The sequence below is a fragment of the Gorilla gorilla genome, chromosome 6 (genome assembly GCF_029281585.2).
Source record: "Gorilla gorilla gorilla isolate KB3781 chromosome 6, NHGRI_mGorGor1-v2.1_pri, whole genome shotgun sequence".
Classification (NCBI taxonomy): domain Eukaryota; kingdom Metazoa; phylum Chordata; class Mammalia; order Primates; family Hominidae; genus Gorilla; species Gorilla gorilla.
Genome location: NC_073230.2, coordinates 151,149,067 through 151,167,135, shown reverse-complemented (window position 1 = coordinate 151,167,135; position 18,069 = coordinate 151,149,067). Strand labels below are relative to the sequence as shown.

General features: G+C 37.9%; 1 protein-coding gene across 1 annotated transcript in view; it reads right to left on the bottom strand.

Moving 5' to 3' along the window:
• MGAM (maltase-glucoamylase) overlaps window positions 1–18,069 on the bottom strand; it is a 152,343-nt gene that overhangs the window by 104,529 nt on the left and 29,745 nt on the right. Inside the window, exons 16-25 of the mRNA XM_063708809.1 lie at window positions 17,135–17,251; window positions 16,439–16,593; window positions 12,021–12,105; window positions 10,456–10,512; window positions 9,780–9,904; window positions 6,401–6,489; window positions 3,969–4,018; window positions 3,388–3,555; window positions 1,807–1,959; window positions 1,269–1,469 (exon numbers count right to left, since the gene is read on the bottom strand). Coding sequence (XP_063564879.1) covers window positions 1,269–1,469; window positions 1,807–1,959; window positions 3,388–3,555; window positions 3,969–4,018; window positions 6,401–6,489; window positions 9,780–9,904; window positions 10,456–10,512; window positions 12,021–12,105; window positions 16,439–16,593; window positions 17,135–17,251 — 1,200 coding nt within the window. The remainder of the gene's footprint in view (window positions 1–1,268; window positions 1,470–1,806; window positions 1,960–3,387; window positions 3,556–3,968; window positions 4,019–6,400; window positions 6,490–9,779; window positions 9,905–10,455; window positions 10,513–12,020; window positions 12,106–16,438; window positions 16,594–17,134; window positions 17,252–18,069) is intronic.

Sequence of the window (18,069 nt, the reverse complement as noted above, 5' to 3'; positions counted from 1 at the left end):
ACAAAATTCACATGCAAATAAGAAGTCAAAGAGAGCAGCTCACAACACCTGGGTGATGTGTGCTAAGGGAGAGCTATGTAGAAGTGCAGTGAGATTCTAGGGAAGGAAATGCCTAACATTGTTTCTGGGAGACTGAGATGGTCTCACGGGAGAAATACAGTCTGGAGTATTAAAAGCTTGGTAGTCATTAACCAAACAAAGAAAGGAGATCAAGTCATTCTGGTGAAGAATAACAACCACGAAGGCAGAGAGAATTAAAGTGGGCCAGAAGGAGGCAAATATTTTGGAAAGAGCTACTCTACGGTCAAGAGGTAGAGTAGGCAATGGTTAAGGGTAGAACTCCAGGGAAGTTCATTCACTTCAAACCCATTAGGTGCCTAAAACAGGCTAGTGTTACAAGGAGGGTACAAACATACAAGAGATTCTTCCCTGCATTAGAGGATGAACAAGAACTCAGAATTCGGGTTGATGTCAGATTGTAAAGAACCTTTCAGGCAATGTGACAATGTCCTGACCACTTTCACTTACTCCGTCAATAACATTACAGCGCTAACTATCTGCCAGGCTCTGTAGATTTCAGAAGCACAAACAGGAAACGGCACATTCCTGTCCTTGAGAAGCTTAGTTTAATAGAAAAATAGACATAACAGCTAGTCCATCCCTAGTCCTTAAATGCAATTAAATCTTGGAAAGGAATGAAATTACTGCACATTGATGGCCATTTTACAGAAATCTCAAATTCAGCATCCCAAACTGAACATATCATCTTACATTAATCAAACACAAACTTTTACAGTATTCCTATTCGAGTTAATGTCAGCACCATCCATATTAAGATGCAAGATACCAACACGGTCATCATTCTTGATTTTCCCTCTCCATTGTCACCTGCTTGCAATCGAGCACTAGATCCTGTAACCCAACTTTCTCAACCTCAGACAGGTCCACTGTTCTCCACCTGCATTCCACTGTCTAGTCCAAACCTAATCCCTCAACTGACCTGCCTAACTGATAGCCTCCCAAGTTGTCTCTCCATACCCACTCTTGCTCTCCCAACCATTTTCCTAACAGTAGCCACAGTAATCTTTTCCACATGAAAATTAGGGCAGGTCTCATTGTTCCCTCAATGATTTCTCAATGCTCTCTGGATAATGATATAGTCTATTGTAGCATGATTAACTTATTTTAGGGTTCTGTGACCCAGACCAATAAAAGGTAATGGAACTGAAAAGGCTCTAATCACTACCTGATACATGTACTGTGTTTACCTTGAACTGCAGCATTTCATTCTTATGGTAAGTGACATCCAGGCGAAGGGGGTTCACGGGTGTGGAGGGGAAGGCATTGGCATAAACGGAAGACTTTAAGGAGATGTCAGCTGTGGCCCCATGGGAGTTATACTGAACATCACTGACAGAGTATAGGTCGTTGACAAAATAGCAAAAAGGGACTCCAGAAGAATTGGATGCCTGAAAAGTAAGGCCAAAGTCATAGATCAGCACAGCATGTGGTCTTAAAGTTCTCTAACCTAAACAGGGTTAGTAAAGTCATTTTATATGATGATAAAACTAGCCCATCACTTATCACTTGGCAATAACATAAATTTCAATTCCTTGTCTCCAAGCAAAATATTCATTTTAAAAAGTTTCGCACATGTCCCCACCTACTTGTCACATCCAGATCCTGTCCCTTAGGAAGTCCTTTCTATGGATTTTAAGTAGTTATGTAAGTGCCACTGCTATGCTTAAGAAACTACAGATTAGGTGTGGAGATTCTCATGCACATGAACCCCATCAGCATGGTTACCTCCCAGATACAGCCACGGGCAGTGCAGTTTTCTGCAGAAGCACCATTCTCATCAGGGTAACAGTCTATTTTTTCTTCATCCCTTATCTTTATGCCCCACTCCACTGTGTATGCTTCTCCCAGGAGAAGATCGATATCTGTGATAATGGCAACCTGTAGGAATGTGGAAATCACAAGGAAATTCATCTTTAGGAGACAGGCTTTGCAAGACCTGAGGTTTTTTTTTTTAATAAAAAAAATAGAAATTAGACCAGACTTTCAACCATCCAAGCAACATATGACTTTAGCTTATAAGAAGAGAACGGCACATTGGGAGAATCTATTGAGCAGCAACAGGTCAAATGTCTCCCCTCTAGCACAATCTTGTACATAGCATAATGAAAACAGTTAGGTCAAATAAAACCTGTTGTGATCACCCCTTATTCTTTTCTACCCTGACTCCTCTTAGCCCGCTGTGAGATGACACATGATGTCATCCTAAAGTGAGCTGATCCTCTTGCTCTCCAATCCCCAAACCAGTATCACCCATTGGCGTGGAGTGGTAGCAAGAACACAGCAATAAGAATCATATGACCTGGTTATCATGCCCACATTTCTGTAGAATGTTGGACAAATGATTTCTTTTCTTAATTTTTAATTTTAATGGGTATATAGTAGGTATGCATATTTATGGGTTATATGAAATATGTTGATTCAGGCATACAGTGCATAATAATCACATCAGGGTAAGTCAGGTATTCCGTTTCATTTCTTTGGGTTTCAATTTTAGCAACGGCAAAATTGAAAAGTTGAAAAAAACATTATATTTCTTTCTATTTCTAACATCCCAGCATGTTCATTTCTCTAAGGCCAAAGACTCCAATTTTGAAACCTTCCTGGAATACCATTAGTTCAAATATTTAATATTTTTCTATATGTTTTTCTTATCTTGACACTTCTTTAAACAACACTTCCCAAGTTAAAGTTTTCACTTGTCTGGAGTATAAAAATCACATTCTAAAGATTATCATCCTTCTCCTAGTCTCCTCTCAATCTAAACCATCTTGTACTTCCCTGTTCTACTAATCCCCAGCCCCCACTCCCACTCCCAACAATGCTCACACACAGTAGCACAGCCTTCATTCAAGGATCAATATGAGACTGCTTGAGAATTAAATCAAGTTGGTATCCAAGACCCTCCAAAACCTGACCACAAGTTTCCTATCCAAGCTGCCTTTTTCAAATACCAAATCTTATTTGTGCTAGTCATACAAAATTCACAGTCTAATAATGTCAGGCTATTCCCCACTTTCCAACTTTGCTGTTCCTGTGCCTCATCATAATTATTCTATTTTTGGGAAAAGCAAGTGAAACCAGCTAGAAAGACGGGAACACTGATAGGCAGAGAAGGGAATAAGAAGAAAAACACCCAACTCATTCTAGCTCTGGCCACCTCATTTTTTTCCCCAGCCCTCTCACTTCCACAAAACAGGCCTCAAAAGTGCCTTGGTCCTTCAGGGACCCATGCAAACTTGGCAAGAAGGAACATCACGATGCTGTGGAGAATCCTCAATGTACCATCTCAACAAAATGGGTTTTTACCTTCAGGTTAGAATCATAAGTGACTGTAGGAGAAGTCTGACTTGGGACACCATTGTGTTTCACCGTAACATTGCTAGGTTCCTCCGTCCCAAGAATTTTAATCTCATTAAATGCTAAATTATTGGGGTCCTTGTAGGTTGATTGTGAAATATTCACCTCCAAGCGGTTCTGCAAAACAATTAAGTCCAATTATGCATAAAGGTATGCCTGTAACACACAGATTCTCAAGTCACTCAAATATGCCATTCCAGACCAGATAACCCCCACTGCCATGAATGCCTCTCTGCTTTCTCTACTAGTGTGTGCTCAAGAAGTACAAAATTATTTGGATAATCCTCTAATTTAAAACAATCATAAAAACACACAGACATTTAAAAACTGTGTTCAGAAACACTACTTGCTATATTAATGCCTCCTTTTGAAAACATCGATGAAATCATAAATAGAAATGTGCTCACTTATTGCCAATAATGCATATAAAGTTGCAAATATAATCACACATATACAATATACACAAGCACAGATGTGCTAATGGTCAGTCCAAAGCCCACACCTAAGATTCATAAAAATATGCTACTCACTTGAGTGACAGAAAACTCACATAAAAGATGCACTTTATTGGCCACAGTATCTGAAAGTGAGAGAAAGACAAGTCAGATTCTGGCTTGCCCACCACAGAAGAACAGATTTCACCCTACCACTCCTTTCAGCTATGCCTTGAGGTCACACATGGCAGTTTTCCTTTTCCTTATGGATGAATAATTTTCAATTGTATATGTGTATCACATTTCATTATTCATTCATTCATCAATGTATAATTAGATTGTTTCTATATCTTGGTTGTTGCACATAATGCTGTAATGAACATGGGAGTGACTGTATCTCTTAAAGATACTGGTTTCATGTCCTCTGGATATACACCCAGAAGTGGGATTTCATGGGATTGTATGGAAGCTCTGTTAATTTTTTGAGGAAACTGCATACTATTTTCCATAACGGTTGTAACAATTTACATTCCCACCAACAGTCTACAAAAATTCCATTTTCTCCACATCCTCGCCAGCACTTATCTCTTATCTTTTTTATGATTTCCATGCTAACAGGTGTGAGGTGATATCTTACTGTAATTTTTGATTTGCATACCTGTGTCATTTACTGATGTTGAGCATCTTTTCACATGCCAGTTAGCCACTTGTATGTCTTCCTTGGAAAAACATCTGTTCAGGTCCTTCACCCACTTTTTAATTGGGTCATTTGATCTTTTGCTACTGAGTTGCATGAGTTCCTTATTTTTTTATATTAATCTCTTCTGAGATACATGGTTTGCAAACATTTTTATCCATTCTGTAGTTTGCCTTTTCACTTTGTTGATTATTTATTTTCCTGTGCAGAAGCCTTTTAGTTTGATGTAGTCATGCTTGTTTATTATTTGCTATTATTTGCTATTTTGCCTTTGCTTTTGGTATCATATCCAAAAAGTCACTGCCAAGACTAATGTCAAGGAGGTTTTTTCCTGTGTTCTTCTAGGAGCTTTACAATTTCAACCCTTACATTTAAGTTTTTAATTTTACTTCTGCACAGTAGCAAAGATATGAAAATAACCTAAGTGTCCATCAATGGATGAATGAATAAAGAAATTGTGGTATATATATACAATAGAATATTATTCAGACATAAAAAGAAGAAAATTCTGCCATTTGCAACAGCATGGATGAATCTAGAGGACATTATACTAAGTGAAATAAGCCAGAGACAGAAAGTCAAGTACTGCATGGTCTCACTTATATGTGAAACCTAAAAAAGTTGAGCTCCTAGAAGCAGACAGTATAACTGTTGTTCTTAGAGCCTGCAGGTGTGGAAACTGGGGAGATGATGGTCAAGGGTACAAACTTTTAGTTATTAGATGAATAGGTTCTGGGGATCCAGTCTACAGTATGGGTGGTGATGGATCTGTTCCTTAAAATAGCTGTGGTAATCATTATACTATGCCTATATATATATTAAATCCTCACATTGTCCACTTTGAATATATTTCATCTTTATTTGCCAATTAAATATTTTGCAATTAAAAAATAAATATTTAAATCTACATATTGGATTAGATGGACAAGAGTCTCCAAGGCCAAGCCATTGTTTTTCCTTCTCTTTCCTACTGGAACATTGCAAAGTTTCCCTTCCAAGGGCTTCCAAGGCATATGCCTCAAGGGAATCTATTTCCTAAACTTGAAGCACAGGAATTGTTAGTATACTGGATCCACAAATATGCTAAAAAGTATATTCTCACTGCCTCACTGGCAGGGGCATGATTTCTATATCATCAACATTTGCTCATAAGTATTTCAGGAGGAAGACATTAACATTGGGTTACAGGAAGAGTCTTGAAACCATCTCTTCTAAGTACCCATTGACAATAAAAAGAGAGCCTATTGGCCAAGCGTGGTGGCTCATGCCTGTAATCCCAGCACTTTGGAAGGCCGAGATGGGCGGATCACAAAGTTAGGAGATCGAGATCATCCTGGCTAACATGGTGAAACCTCATCTCTACTAAACATACAAAAAATTAGCCAGGCATGGTGGTAGGCACCTGTAGTCCTATGTGGGAGGCTGAGGCAGAAGAATCACTTGAGCCTGGGAGGCAGAGGTTGCAGTGAGCCGAGATCGTGCCACTGCACTCCAGCCTGGGCAACAAGAGCAAAACTCCACCTCAATAAATAAATAAATAAATAAATAAATAAATAAATAAATAAACAAACAAACAAACAAATAAAAGAGAGCCTATTATAAATATCACTGTCCAATAAGAGAATTGCCAGAGATAGAAATGTATTTTTCTTTCCTTTGTAGGTCATGTACCACTACCTCTGAATGGTGCAACCAGAAACAAAATACTTAAGTGACTCTTGCTACTGTGCCTGCTGAGATTTCTCCCACAGCTGAATGACCAGCAGGAGTGAAGGACCATAAGTCACAGGTGCAGGTTGGGAAACAGCAACATTATCGTATAAGCGCTCACCCTTCGTTTCCCCATCATCCCAGAAAAGTTCTCCTTTTGCTTCTTTGTTCTCATCTAGGGCAATGATAAGACCAAGAGGGTTCTTTCGACTGTGGGGAACAAGATTCAAGAGACAAAGACAGGAGTCAGACAATTTTGCCAGCTGAGCTGAGAATATTTCCATCAAATTTCAAATTGGAAAAGTTACTAGCAGCAGATGGTTCTGCTTTTCTTCAGGCACAAACACAAAATTGACAGGCACCCCTATCTTTAATATCAACAGTGTCACAAGAGATAGAAATACCCCAAACATTAACAATAACATCTATGTTAGAGGCAAGAATTTAAGCACCAGAGGCACTGCAATAGCTCAAATAAAAGCTGCTTCTGCAACTACTACTTAGAATACAGAGTATGAGAAGAGAAAAAAATCTTGGGCAATAACTGGTTCAGTTATATCACTTTAGCAATGATGCCCTCAGTAGAAGTGTCCAGTGCTGTGAGGAAGATACATTTTCACCTGCCTAAGGACCATTTATACTCAGAAAGCAACAACATATAATAAGGTCCATCTATTTAGTAGTAACTTATCTGATTATTGGTTATTAGTTTGTTTTGAAAGAAAAACAAATCATTCTAATGATCTACTCTATAATTTAGAATAAGAAACACAAAACATTACTCAAATACATGGTAAAGTAGATGGACAGAGAGGAAGAGGGGAGAGAGAGAGAAATTTTTATTTGGAGTCTCTCCTCATTCTGTCACTGCTCTAGCAACCTCCCAGTTTCCTGCTCTTCTTGTTTCTCCTCTGTCACTGGACTCATATTCTCTATTGTATTCTTTCACAGTTCAGCCTTTCACTATGCAAGAAAGTTAGTTTTTATTATCAACAAAATCATCTGCTTTCATTAAATAGTCATGTACTGAGTAGCAGTCATTTCTAAGAAGTCAATGAGATACAAAAATAAATCACAACCACTGATCTGAATGACCTTAAATATTATAGGAAAAAATAGGCACATTCATTAAAAAATGAAGGCGAACAATGAAAACAGCACAAAAGTTAGGATATTCTAGGAGTCCAGAACCACAGTTCCAGAAATATGGTGGACCGGATATTCTTCTGGAGACTTACCCAGTAAAACAGTCCCTGATCCTAGTTAAATTACAACACATATTCCTGTTAAAATATTGTTGGATTTGCAAGAAAGTAAGAAATATATCCAAGAGACAAAAACAATAACAGGATAACAAAACACTGAGCTAAAACCAAAAGGGGGCTTAGTAAGCAAAACCTAGAATCTCTGTGTGGCAAATTCCCATAGCAAGGTTAAAATTGGGCTACTAAGCCTAGTGATCCAAGGTAGAGAATGTGAACCTCTGATTCCTACATGAAGCCGGGATCCTTGAAGGAAGCTAACATAATGCCAGTTGGAAGCAATTCTTGGCTTGCAAACAGAGGAGAAGGCAAATCATCTCTGGAGGAATGAGACCCACATTTATAAGATTATCACAGCTTAAAAAAAATAAGATCACCAAGCACACAAGGTAATAAGTCAACATGAAAGAAAGTCAGCAAAGTTAACTAACAATAGACTTAGACTCCCCTAAACATTTCAGATAATAAAATTTTCAAGCACAGAGTATACAACTATTATTGAAATACTAACAGTATTAAGGAAGAAAGACAAAATCATCTAAGGAGCAAAAAACAAAACAAAACAAAAGTATAATATAAATATATATTATATTTATATATATTATATATTATATAATATATATTTATATAATATTATATATAAATTTATATATATAATATAAAATTATTATATATTATATATATTATTATATATTATATATTATATAATTATTATAATATATAATATATATTATATATTATATATATTTTATATATAATATATATTATATATTATATATATTATATATTATATATTATATATATCATATAATATATATTATATATATTTTATATAATATATATTATATATCATATATTATGTATTATATATTACATATATTATATATATTTTATATATAATATATACTATATAATCTATATTATATATATTTTATATATTATATATACTATATATAATCTATATTATATATACTATATATAATCTATAGTATATATACTATATATTATATATACTATATATAATCTATAGTATATATAGTATATATTATATATACTATATATAATCTATATTATATATACTATAGATAATATATACTATATATATTTTATATATATATTATGTATTAATATAATATATTATTATATATTATATATAATATATTATATATAATATATATATAATATATTATATATAATATGTGTATATATAATATATATATAAAATGACCAGAAACTTGGAAGTGGCAGTGCTTCCTCTGCTGGAAGATTAAGGAAAGATTTCTTGCTGCTGAAATGTAAAGTTTCATTTGAATCATTAAGAATACACCAGGCAAAGAATGTTGGAAAGGATAAGTGCAAAAGCCCAAATGTAGTAAAATACATACGTATGTCTGGGAAAGAGAAAGCTTTTGGCATGGCTGGTCTGTATGTACATGAAGGTGTGGCAGGAGATAAGAGTTGTTAAAGTAACGTGAAACCAGGTTGTGATTGGTTTTGAATACCCTATTAATGAAAGACTTTGGACTTCAAGCCTGGGAGCAACCAGTTGAGATTTTCATTTTGGAAAAATTAATTTGGTATCAGTGTGCAGAACAGCTTGAAGGTGAACAGTTAGAAAAAGGAAGCCAACTGGCATTGGATTCAGGGATATTTTCCATTAGTATCATAAAAAGTCTACAACTTGGAAAATTAAAGCAGTAAGAGAGGTTCAAAAGAAAAGACAGGTTTCTGGCTTCCAAAGAGCTCCTAGTCTATTAAAGACAAGTAGGTTAATACTCTCAAAGCCATGAAGATATAAATGTGCACCTCTTTAGTACAGATGGAATCTATTTTTTTGGAATCAATTACGTATAAAGAAAATTCAGTGACTTGGAGATTTGAGGTTTGCATAAGGTGATTTTTGAATCACAAGAAAGAAATCTTAGTGGGAGAAAAGAAATAGGAAGTTGAAATTCTGGGAGGGAGTAGAGTCAAGATTCTCTAGAAATGAGAACAAGTGAGTCAAGGGTAAAGAAACATGGATGCACAGTGTGGCCAAGGCAGACAAAGGGATCAACTGACCTGGTTTGCCCAGAATTGAAAAGCATCCCAAGGGAAGAGACTTTTGGTGCTAAAACTGCAACAGTCCTGGCCAAACCAAAGAGGCCGACCACCTGGCTGTTAGTGTGTTTTGAAAAGAAATTCAAAGGGTTTAAGCAAGGACGTGAATTCTGAAAGGACACTCCAGCCATGCTATACCTGGCCAGAGTGGTTGTATTTGGCTGCTGTGTGGGGAAGATGTAGCCTCCTCGAAGGTGAAGTCCAATTTTGTCTCCAGGAAGTTCCATCTCGACTTTTTGCTTCCTCCATCTCACTTGGCTCCCCTGATGCATGCAGATAAATCAAACACATTGGCATGACAGCATATTGCCCTCCACTGATTATCTACGTGCGTGGTGATACACAGCTCTCTCCCTTTTCCAATTAGCTGAATTATGGTCTAGCCAGGCAATCAAACAACAGAAGGAAAAAAATCAAGAATAACATGTTCTGCTACCAGTTGGGGGTTTGTGAACAAATTTATGCCATGCTGAGGCTATTTGATATATTATATAAACTGATAGTTTTAAACAGATAGTCTGATTCCTAACCAAGCTCACATTGTCCATCAGTTCCTCCAATATTAATTTATGAGATACTATGTCAGCCTATCTTATTGCTGAATAAAGTATATGAAGGTATTTTTTCACATTTCATCATGACTGATGTTAGGGGTTTAGGTTAACTTTACCCAGGTTCTGCTATGTAATTACAGAAAACACTACAAAAATACTCCTCAGCATGTAGATGGATGTTTCTCTCTCCAGAAAGGTAGCTTGTCTATGCAGCTGCAGCTACAGTCTTAAAGAGTAGAAGAAAAGTCAAAGCTACTTACAGTCTCGTAGTCATACCAGACAGCATCAGGCACATATGCCATCACTTTTTCTGCACCCTGAAATTAAAAAAAATGTAGTGTCCCCTGAGGGAAATAAAATGGATTTCTTTTTATTCTCTAGGGAATTTCTTAAGCATACACAGAGAGGGCAGGAATGCCCTTTCCATCCTCTGCTATTATGCCTTTCTTCTGCTTCTCCTCTAATACAAATAATAGAAGCTGTAACTTGGCAACCCAGAGAGAAATCCCAAATGTAGCCACATTAGGAATAATAATAATAAAATAATAATAAAACATGTGTGGTGACAAACATTCCAGCTTTACATGATTACCTCATTTAATTTTCCCAACATTCCCAAACGGTGGGTACCATTAGTAGTAGTAGTAGTAGTATTACCCCTCTGCAGACGAGAAGCCAGCACAATAGTCACCCCTGATCACACAGGCTCAAAGTGGCAGAGACAACAATCACATCCCGATCAGCCTGACTTTACAGTGAGTGTTGGGTCACTGCTCCATCCTGTTTCTACGTCATGGAGCAAGTCGGGATCTGCTATGAGAATCCAACAACAAATAGGACCACTCCTGATATAGTTTGGATGTTTGTCTGCCCAAATCTCATGTTGAAATATAATCCCCAGTGTTGGAGGTGGGGCCTGGAGGGAGGTGACTGGATGATGAGGACGGATTTCTCATGAATGATTTACACCATTCCCTTGGTTCTGTCCTGGTGATAGTGAGTGAATTCTTGTAAGATTTGGTTGTTTAAAAGTGTGTGGCGGCCAAGCATGGTGACTCACACCTGTAATCTCAGCACTTTGGAGGCTGAGGCAGGTGGATCATCTGAGGTCAGTAGTTTGAGACCAGCCTGGCTAACATGAAACCCCGTCTCTACAAAAAATACAAAATTAGCCAAGCTTGGTGGCAGGTGCCTGTAACCCCAGCTACTCAGGAGGCTGAGGCAGGAGAATTGTGTGAACCCGGGAGTTGGAGGTTGCAGTGAGCCGGGATTGTGCCACTGCACTTCAGCCTGGGTGACAGAGTGAGACTCCATCTCAAAAAAAAAAAAAAAAAAAAGTGTGTGGCAACTCCCCCCACCCTCTCTTGTTCCTGCTTTTGCTATGTGACATCACTGCTCCTCTTCACCTTCCTCCATGACTATAAGCTTCCTGAGGCCTCCCTAGAAGCTGCACAGATACCAGCATCATGCTTCTTGTAAAGCTTTCAGAACTGTGAGCCAATGAAATCTCTTTTCTTTGTAAATTACTCAGTGTCAGGAATTTCTGTATAGCAATGCAAGAACAACCTAACATAACTTGTAACTCTAGAGTTTCCAGTAGATGCTTCTAAACTGGTTGGGAACTTGATCAAGAGAAAAAAGAAATTCTAGAAAGAAAAATGTGTAGTTACCAGATGTCTAGCGTCTCAAAACCTAGCACACTCTCTTCAAGGCTGACTCAGTCGCAGATGTCAGAAATGAGTTTGGAATAAGGAGCAGAGAGGAGCTTGCAGGGCAGCAGGAACAGATGCAGAGATCCCTAGTGTATCTCTGTGGGAACACTTACTTCATCCAGAACTGGAGTGATGAGGAGGCCGGGCCCCCATAAGAACTGTTGGTGCACATCCCACGTGCTGTTGTCCTCATAGAACCTGAAAACCAGAGAGACAGTTCACTGAGATTTGAGCCACTCCAATGAGACTTGTCGCAGTTCTACTCACACACAACCTGTTGAAAGCATGCAGGCCACCTGCCCAGGCAAACCCCCCAAATTATTCTGTGACACCTACTCAAGCCCCTCTGCACCCCTAGACAGATTCCCCTTCCCCAGCTCATGTCTCCTATTCTTCCCTCAGGATAAACAGATGTTTCTATTCCAGTATGTATGCTAGGCAGGTCCCAGGCTGTAATTCTATTTTCCATATCCCTCCTTTTTAAAAAAAGTAAGTTGAGATCCAGACATTTGCATCAACATGGATGGAACTGGAGATCATTATGTTACATGAAATAAGTCAGGCATATAAAGACAAACATCACATGTTTTCACCTATTTGTGGAAACTAAAAACCAAGAACTTATGGGTACAGAGAGCAGAAGGACGGTTACCAGAGGCTGGGAAGGGTAGTGAGGGGCTGGGAGGGAGGTCAAGATGGTTAACAGATACAAAAAAAAAACAGTTAGAAAAATAGTTAGAAAAAGAAAGAATGAATAAAACCTACCATTTGATAGCAAAATAGGGTGACTATAGTCAATAATAACTTAATTGTACATTTATTTTTTTTTTATTTTTTTTTTATTTTTTTTTTAATTTTTTTTTTATTATACTTTAAGTTTTAGGGTACATGTGCACATTGTGCAGGTTAGTTACATATGTATACATGTGCCATGCTGGTGCGCTGCACCCACTAACTCGTCATCTAGCATTAGGTATATCTCCCAATGCTATCCCTCCCCCCTCCCCCCACCCCACAACAGTCCCCAGAGTGTGATATTCCCCTTCCTGTGTCCATGTGATCTCATTGTTCAATTCCCACCTATGAGTGAGAATATGCGGTGTTTGGTTTTTTGTTCTTGCGATAGTTTACTGAGAATGATGGTTTCCAATTTCATCCATGTCCCTACAAAGGACATGAACTCATCATTTTTTATGGCTGCATAGTATTCCATGGTGTATATGTGCCACATTTTCTTAATCCAGTCTATCATTGTTGGACATTTGGGTTGGTTCCAAGTCTTTGCTATTGTGAATAATGCCGCAATAAACATACGTGTGCATGTGTCTTTATAGCAGCATGATTTATAGTCCTTTGGGTATATACCCAGTAATGGGATGGCTGGTCAAATGGTATTTCTAGTTCTAGATCCCTGAGGAATCACCACACTGACTTCCACAATGGTTGAACTAGTTGACAGTCCCACCAACAGTGTAAAAGTGTTCCTATTTCTCCACATCCTCTCCAGCACCTGTTGTTTCCTGACTTTTTAATGATTGCCATTCTAACTGGTGTGAGATGATATCTCATAGTGGTTTTGATTTGCATTTCTCTGATGGCCAGTGATGATGAGCATTTTTTCATGTGTTTTTTGGCTGCATAAATGTCTTCTTTTGAGAAGTGTCTGTTCATATCCTTCGCCCACTTTTTGATGGGGTTGTTTGTTTTTTTCTTGTAAATTTGTTTGAGTTCATTGTAGATTCTGGATATTAGCCCTTTGTCAGATGAGTAGGTTGCAAAAATTTTCTCCCATGTTGTAGGTTGCCTGTTCACTCTGATGGTAGTTTCTTTTGCTGTGCAGAAGCTCTTTAGTTTAATTAGATCCCATTTGTCAATTTTGTCTTTTGTTGCCATTGCTTTTGGTGTTTTGGACATGAAGTCCTTGCCCACGCCTATGTCCTGAATGGTAATGCCTAGGTTTTCTTCTAGGGTTTTTATGGTTTTAGGTCTAACGTTTAAATCTTTAATCCATCTTGAATTGATTTTTGTATAAGGTGTAAGGAAGGGATCCAGTTTCAGCTTTCTACATATGGCTAGCCAGTTTTCCCAGCACCATTTATTAAATAGGGAATCCTTTCCCCATTGCTTGTTTTTCTCAGGTTTGTCAAAGATCAGATAGTTGTAGGTATGTGGCGTTATTTCTGAGGGCTCTGTTCTGTTCCATTGATCTATATCTCTGTTTTGGTACCAGTACCATGCTGTTTTGGTTACTGTAGCCTTGTAGTATAGTTTGAAGTCAGGTAGTGTGATGCCTCCAGCTTTGTTCTTTTGGCTTAGGATTGACTTGGCAATGTGGGCTCTTTTTTGGTTCCATATGAACTTTAAAGTAGTTTTTTCCAATTCTGTGAAGAAAGGCATTGGTAGCTTGATGGGGATGGCATTGAATCTGTAAATGACCTTGGGCAGTATGGCCATTTTCACGATATTGATTCTTCCTACCCATGAGCATGGAATGTTCTTCCATTTGTTTGTATCCTCTTTTATTTCCTTGAGCAGTGGTTTGTAGTTCTCCTTGAAGAGGTCCTTCACATCCCTTGTAAGTTGGATTCCTAGGTATTTTATTCTCTTTGAAGCAATTGTGAATGGGAGTTCACTCATGATTTGGCTCTCTGTTTGTCTGTTGTTGGTGTATAAGAATGCTTGTGATTTTTGTACATTGATTTTGTATCCTGAGACTTTGCTGAAGTTGCTTATCAGCTTAAGGAGATTTTGGGCTGAGACAATGGGGTTTTCTAGATAAACAATCACGTCATCTGCAAACAGGGACAATTTGACTTCCTCTTTCCTAATTGAATACCCTTTATTTCCTTCTCCTGCCTGATTGCCCTGGCCAGAACTTCCAAGACTAAACCAGGAAGAAGTTGAATCTCTGAATAGACCAATAACAGGATCTGAAATTGTGGCAATAATCAATAGTTTACCAACCAAAAAGAGTCCAGGACCAGATGGATTCACAGCTGAATTCTACCAGAGGTACAAGGAGGAACTGGTACCATTGCTTCTGAAACTATTCCAATCAATAGAAAAAGAGGGAATCCTCCCTAACTCATTTTATGAGGCCAGCATCATTCTGATACCAAAGCCGGGCAGAGACACAACCAAAAAAGAGAATTTTAGACCAATATCCTTGATGAACATTGATGCAAAAATCCTCAATAAAATACTGGCAAACTGAATCCAGCAGCACATCAAAAAGCTTATCCACCATGATCAAGTGGGCTTCATCCCTGGGATGCAAGGCTGGTTCAATATACGCAAATCAATAAATGTAATCCAGCATATAAACAGAGCCAAAGACAAAAACCACATGATTATCTCAATAAATGCAGAAAAAGCCTTTGACAAAATTCAACAACCCTTCATGCTAAAAACTCTCAATAAATTAGTTATTGATGGGACGTATTTCAAAATAATAAGAGCTATCTATGACAAACCCACAGCCAATATCATACTGAATGGGCAAAAACTGGAAGCATTCCCTTTGAAAACTGGCACAAGACAGGGATGCCCTCTCTCACCGCTCCTATTCAATTGTACATTTAAAAGTAACTTGAAGAGTGTACTTGGATTCTTTATAACTCAAAGGATAAATGCTCGAGGGGATGGATACCTCATTCCCATAATGTTCTTATTTCACATTGCATGCCTATCTCAAAATATCTCATATACCCCATAAATATATGCACCTACTATGCACCCACAAAAATTTAAAATTAAAAACTTAAGTTAAATAATCAATACATTTCATAACTTCAGCTGACTGTCAAGAAACTGGATCTGATCATACAGAATGTCAGATAATTTAACATTTTACTTTTTTCTCTTTCAGAATACCTGCCTTTTAACAAGAAATTTCATAAGCAGACAAAAACTTCCCAAAATAATGAATATATAATAGCTTGATACATGCCTGAGGGCCTCATATGTCACCCACATAAGGGAGTTGACTGTATTTTGACAAGAAAATGCTCTTAAGTGCCTTGTTTTAGAATTAAATTAGAGATGTTCATTGCCTGAGAAATAAGAATTCTGAAATTCTACAAATCCTTTATAATATCCTCATTTGTATTTATATTATAGGCTCATTCCTACAGCTTGAACATAGTTCTGGCATTATAGTACATTACAGATGAGACCATCACAGTCAAGATTTCAAATCCTTTGAATTAAGACTGAAGAAACTAAGGAAAAAATGATTTGTCTAAGATACAGAGTTAGTGAATGGCAGAACAAAGAAAAGACCTGTAGTCCCATGACTTTTAGTCTAGTTCTCTCACCAAAAGGGAACAGGTGATGCTTACAAATACCAACTAGGTATTCCAGTTAGATAGATAGATAGATTAACAAATATAGATAGCTAGATTACAGATATAGATATAGATAGATATGAATAACTGCCTGAATTGTTTCAGTTTTCACTCTGATATTTGATGATATAGTCAATGTCATTCCAGATGCATTAATAAAATTTGAGGAGGTTAGGTGAACTTACTCATGCAAAAGGGGCCTGGCCACCGTGTCCCCTCGGCTGTGAGCACGGAAGAAGAGGGTGTATAGGTAGGGCAATAGAGTATAGCGGATGTTAAGGTAGTGCCTGGAGGAATTCAACAGCAGGGAGTCAGCTCCAAAGGAGGCAGGATCCTGGTCCTGGGAGGAAATAGGAGTTTGCAGTTGTGGTTTGGCTGCAGGATAGCAGAAGCACCTGCAGAATTCCAGACCTCATTCATTACAACCAAGAATTTCCCTCCTGAATGACAGAGGCCAAGGTTGCAAACCTCGCTTCTAAGCAGTACCAAGTAAGTGTCTCTCCTTGAGTTTTCGATTCACCCTGCCTCCCTCATTCTTTAAGATTCCTCTCTTGGGAGGCTGCAATTTAAATAATTTTGAAGTATTTCCTTGTTTGCTTCTTATTTAAAAGCAAACAATGTAGATAAAGCATACAGAAGTTTGATGAAAGACCTTTATAGACACACCGTTTCCTTGAATGCAACAGTAAATAACAGGCTGAGGCCGTTGGGCATTTCAATGATACAGCACAGATTCTGGTTAATTGCACATGATGGTGCAAATTAGAGTAAGTGAAGACCAGGTAAGAGGTTGGTTCAGCAGATCTCTTGGCAAGGATGCAGACAGATCTAGTCCTAATGTATGCCAAATTTATTCTGACTCTATTTCCTAGGAGCCTTACCTTGTAGCCTTGGCCATTGTGATTTCTAGAAAATGGATAAAATGCACCCAATTGCATCCACCGCCTACAGAGCTCCTCAGGGGCATCCAAGGCAAAGCCACATATGTCAGGACCCACCTGGAAGGACACACAGACAACAGGTATACCTCACTTCCTTCTAACCACCCTCCTTTGCTTTCCACGAGGGACCTCCCAACCGAACCTTGCTTAAACCTCCTACCGAGAAGGCTAGGAGGGTGCTCAAAATTCGGTCATAGCCTGTGTCCACTCTTGAATGCTGGATGACTTTGAGTAAGTTACTTAACCCTTCTGTGCCTCAATTTCCTCATTTTGTCAGTGAGTACTAAATTACTACACAGGTATTTAGTAAATGAGTCAGGTAATAAAAGTAATACACTTTACATACAAGAGCTTTTGGATGCATAGTACCTAGTAATACTGCTGATATTATTATTTTGACCTCACCACTATCAGCATTATTTTTCTAAAGCCCAACTCTGACCATGTCACTCACCTATTAAAAAATCTCCAGGACTTCCTTGCTGTTCAACCTTTTAGATCTTTAAAACCTGGTTCCAACCCATCTTTTTAGCATCATTTCTCATTCCAGTCCCACACACCAATCCTTATAGATACATCAAATAATCCCCCTTGTACTGTTTGTGCTCATTTTTATTTCTCAGTGTTAAAATGAACTTCCCCCCTGATTAGTCAGATGAAAACATACTCACTCTTCAAGGTTAATCTCAAATGTCACCTTTTCCATGAAGTGTCCTTGACTCCCTGCCTTGATTCCTTTTGTCCCTCATAATTTTGTCAGATAAATCCCTTTCTCAGGATCTCCCATAACATTTAACTCATATGTCCCTGTTGGTCTTTTTACCCTAGTTTGTCATAATTATTTGTTTACACATATGTCTCCTCTTACTAAACTG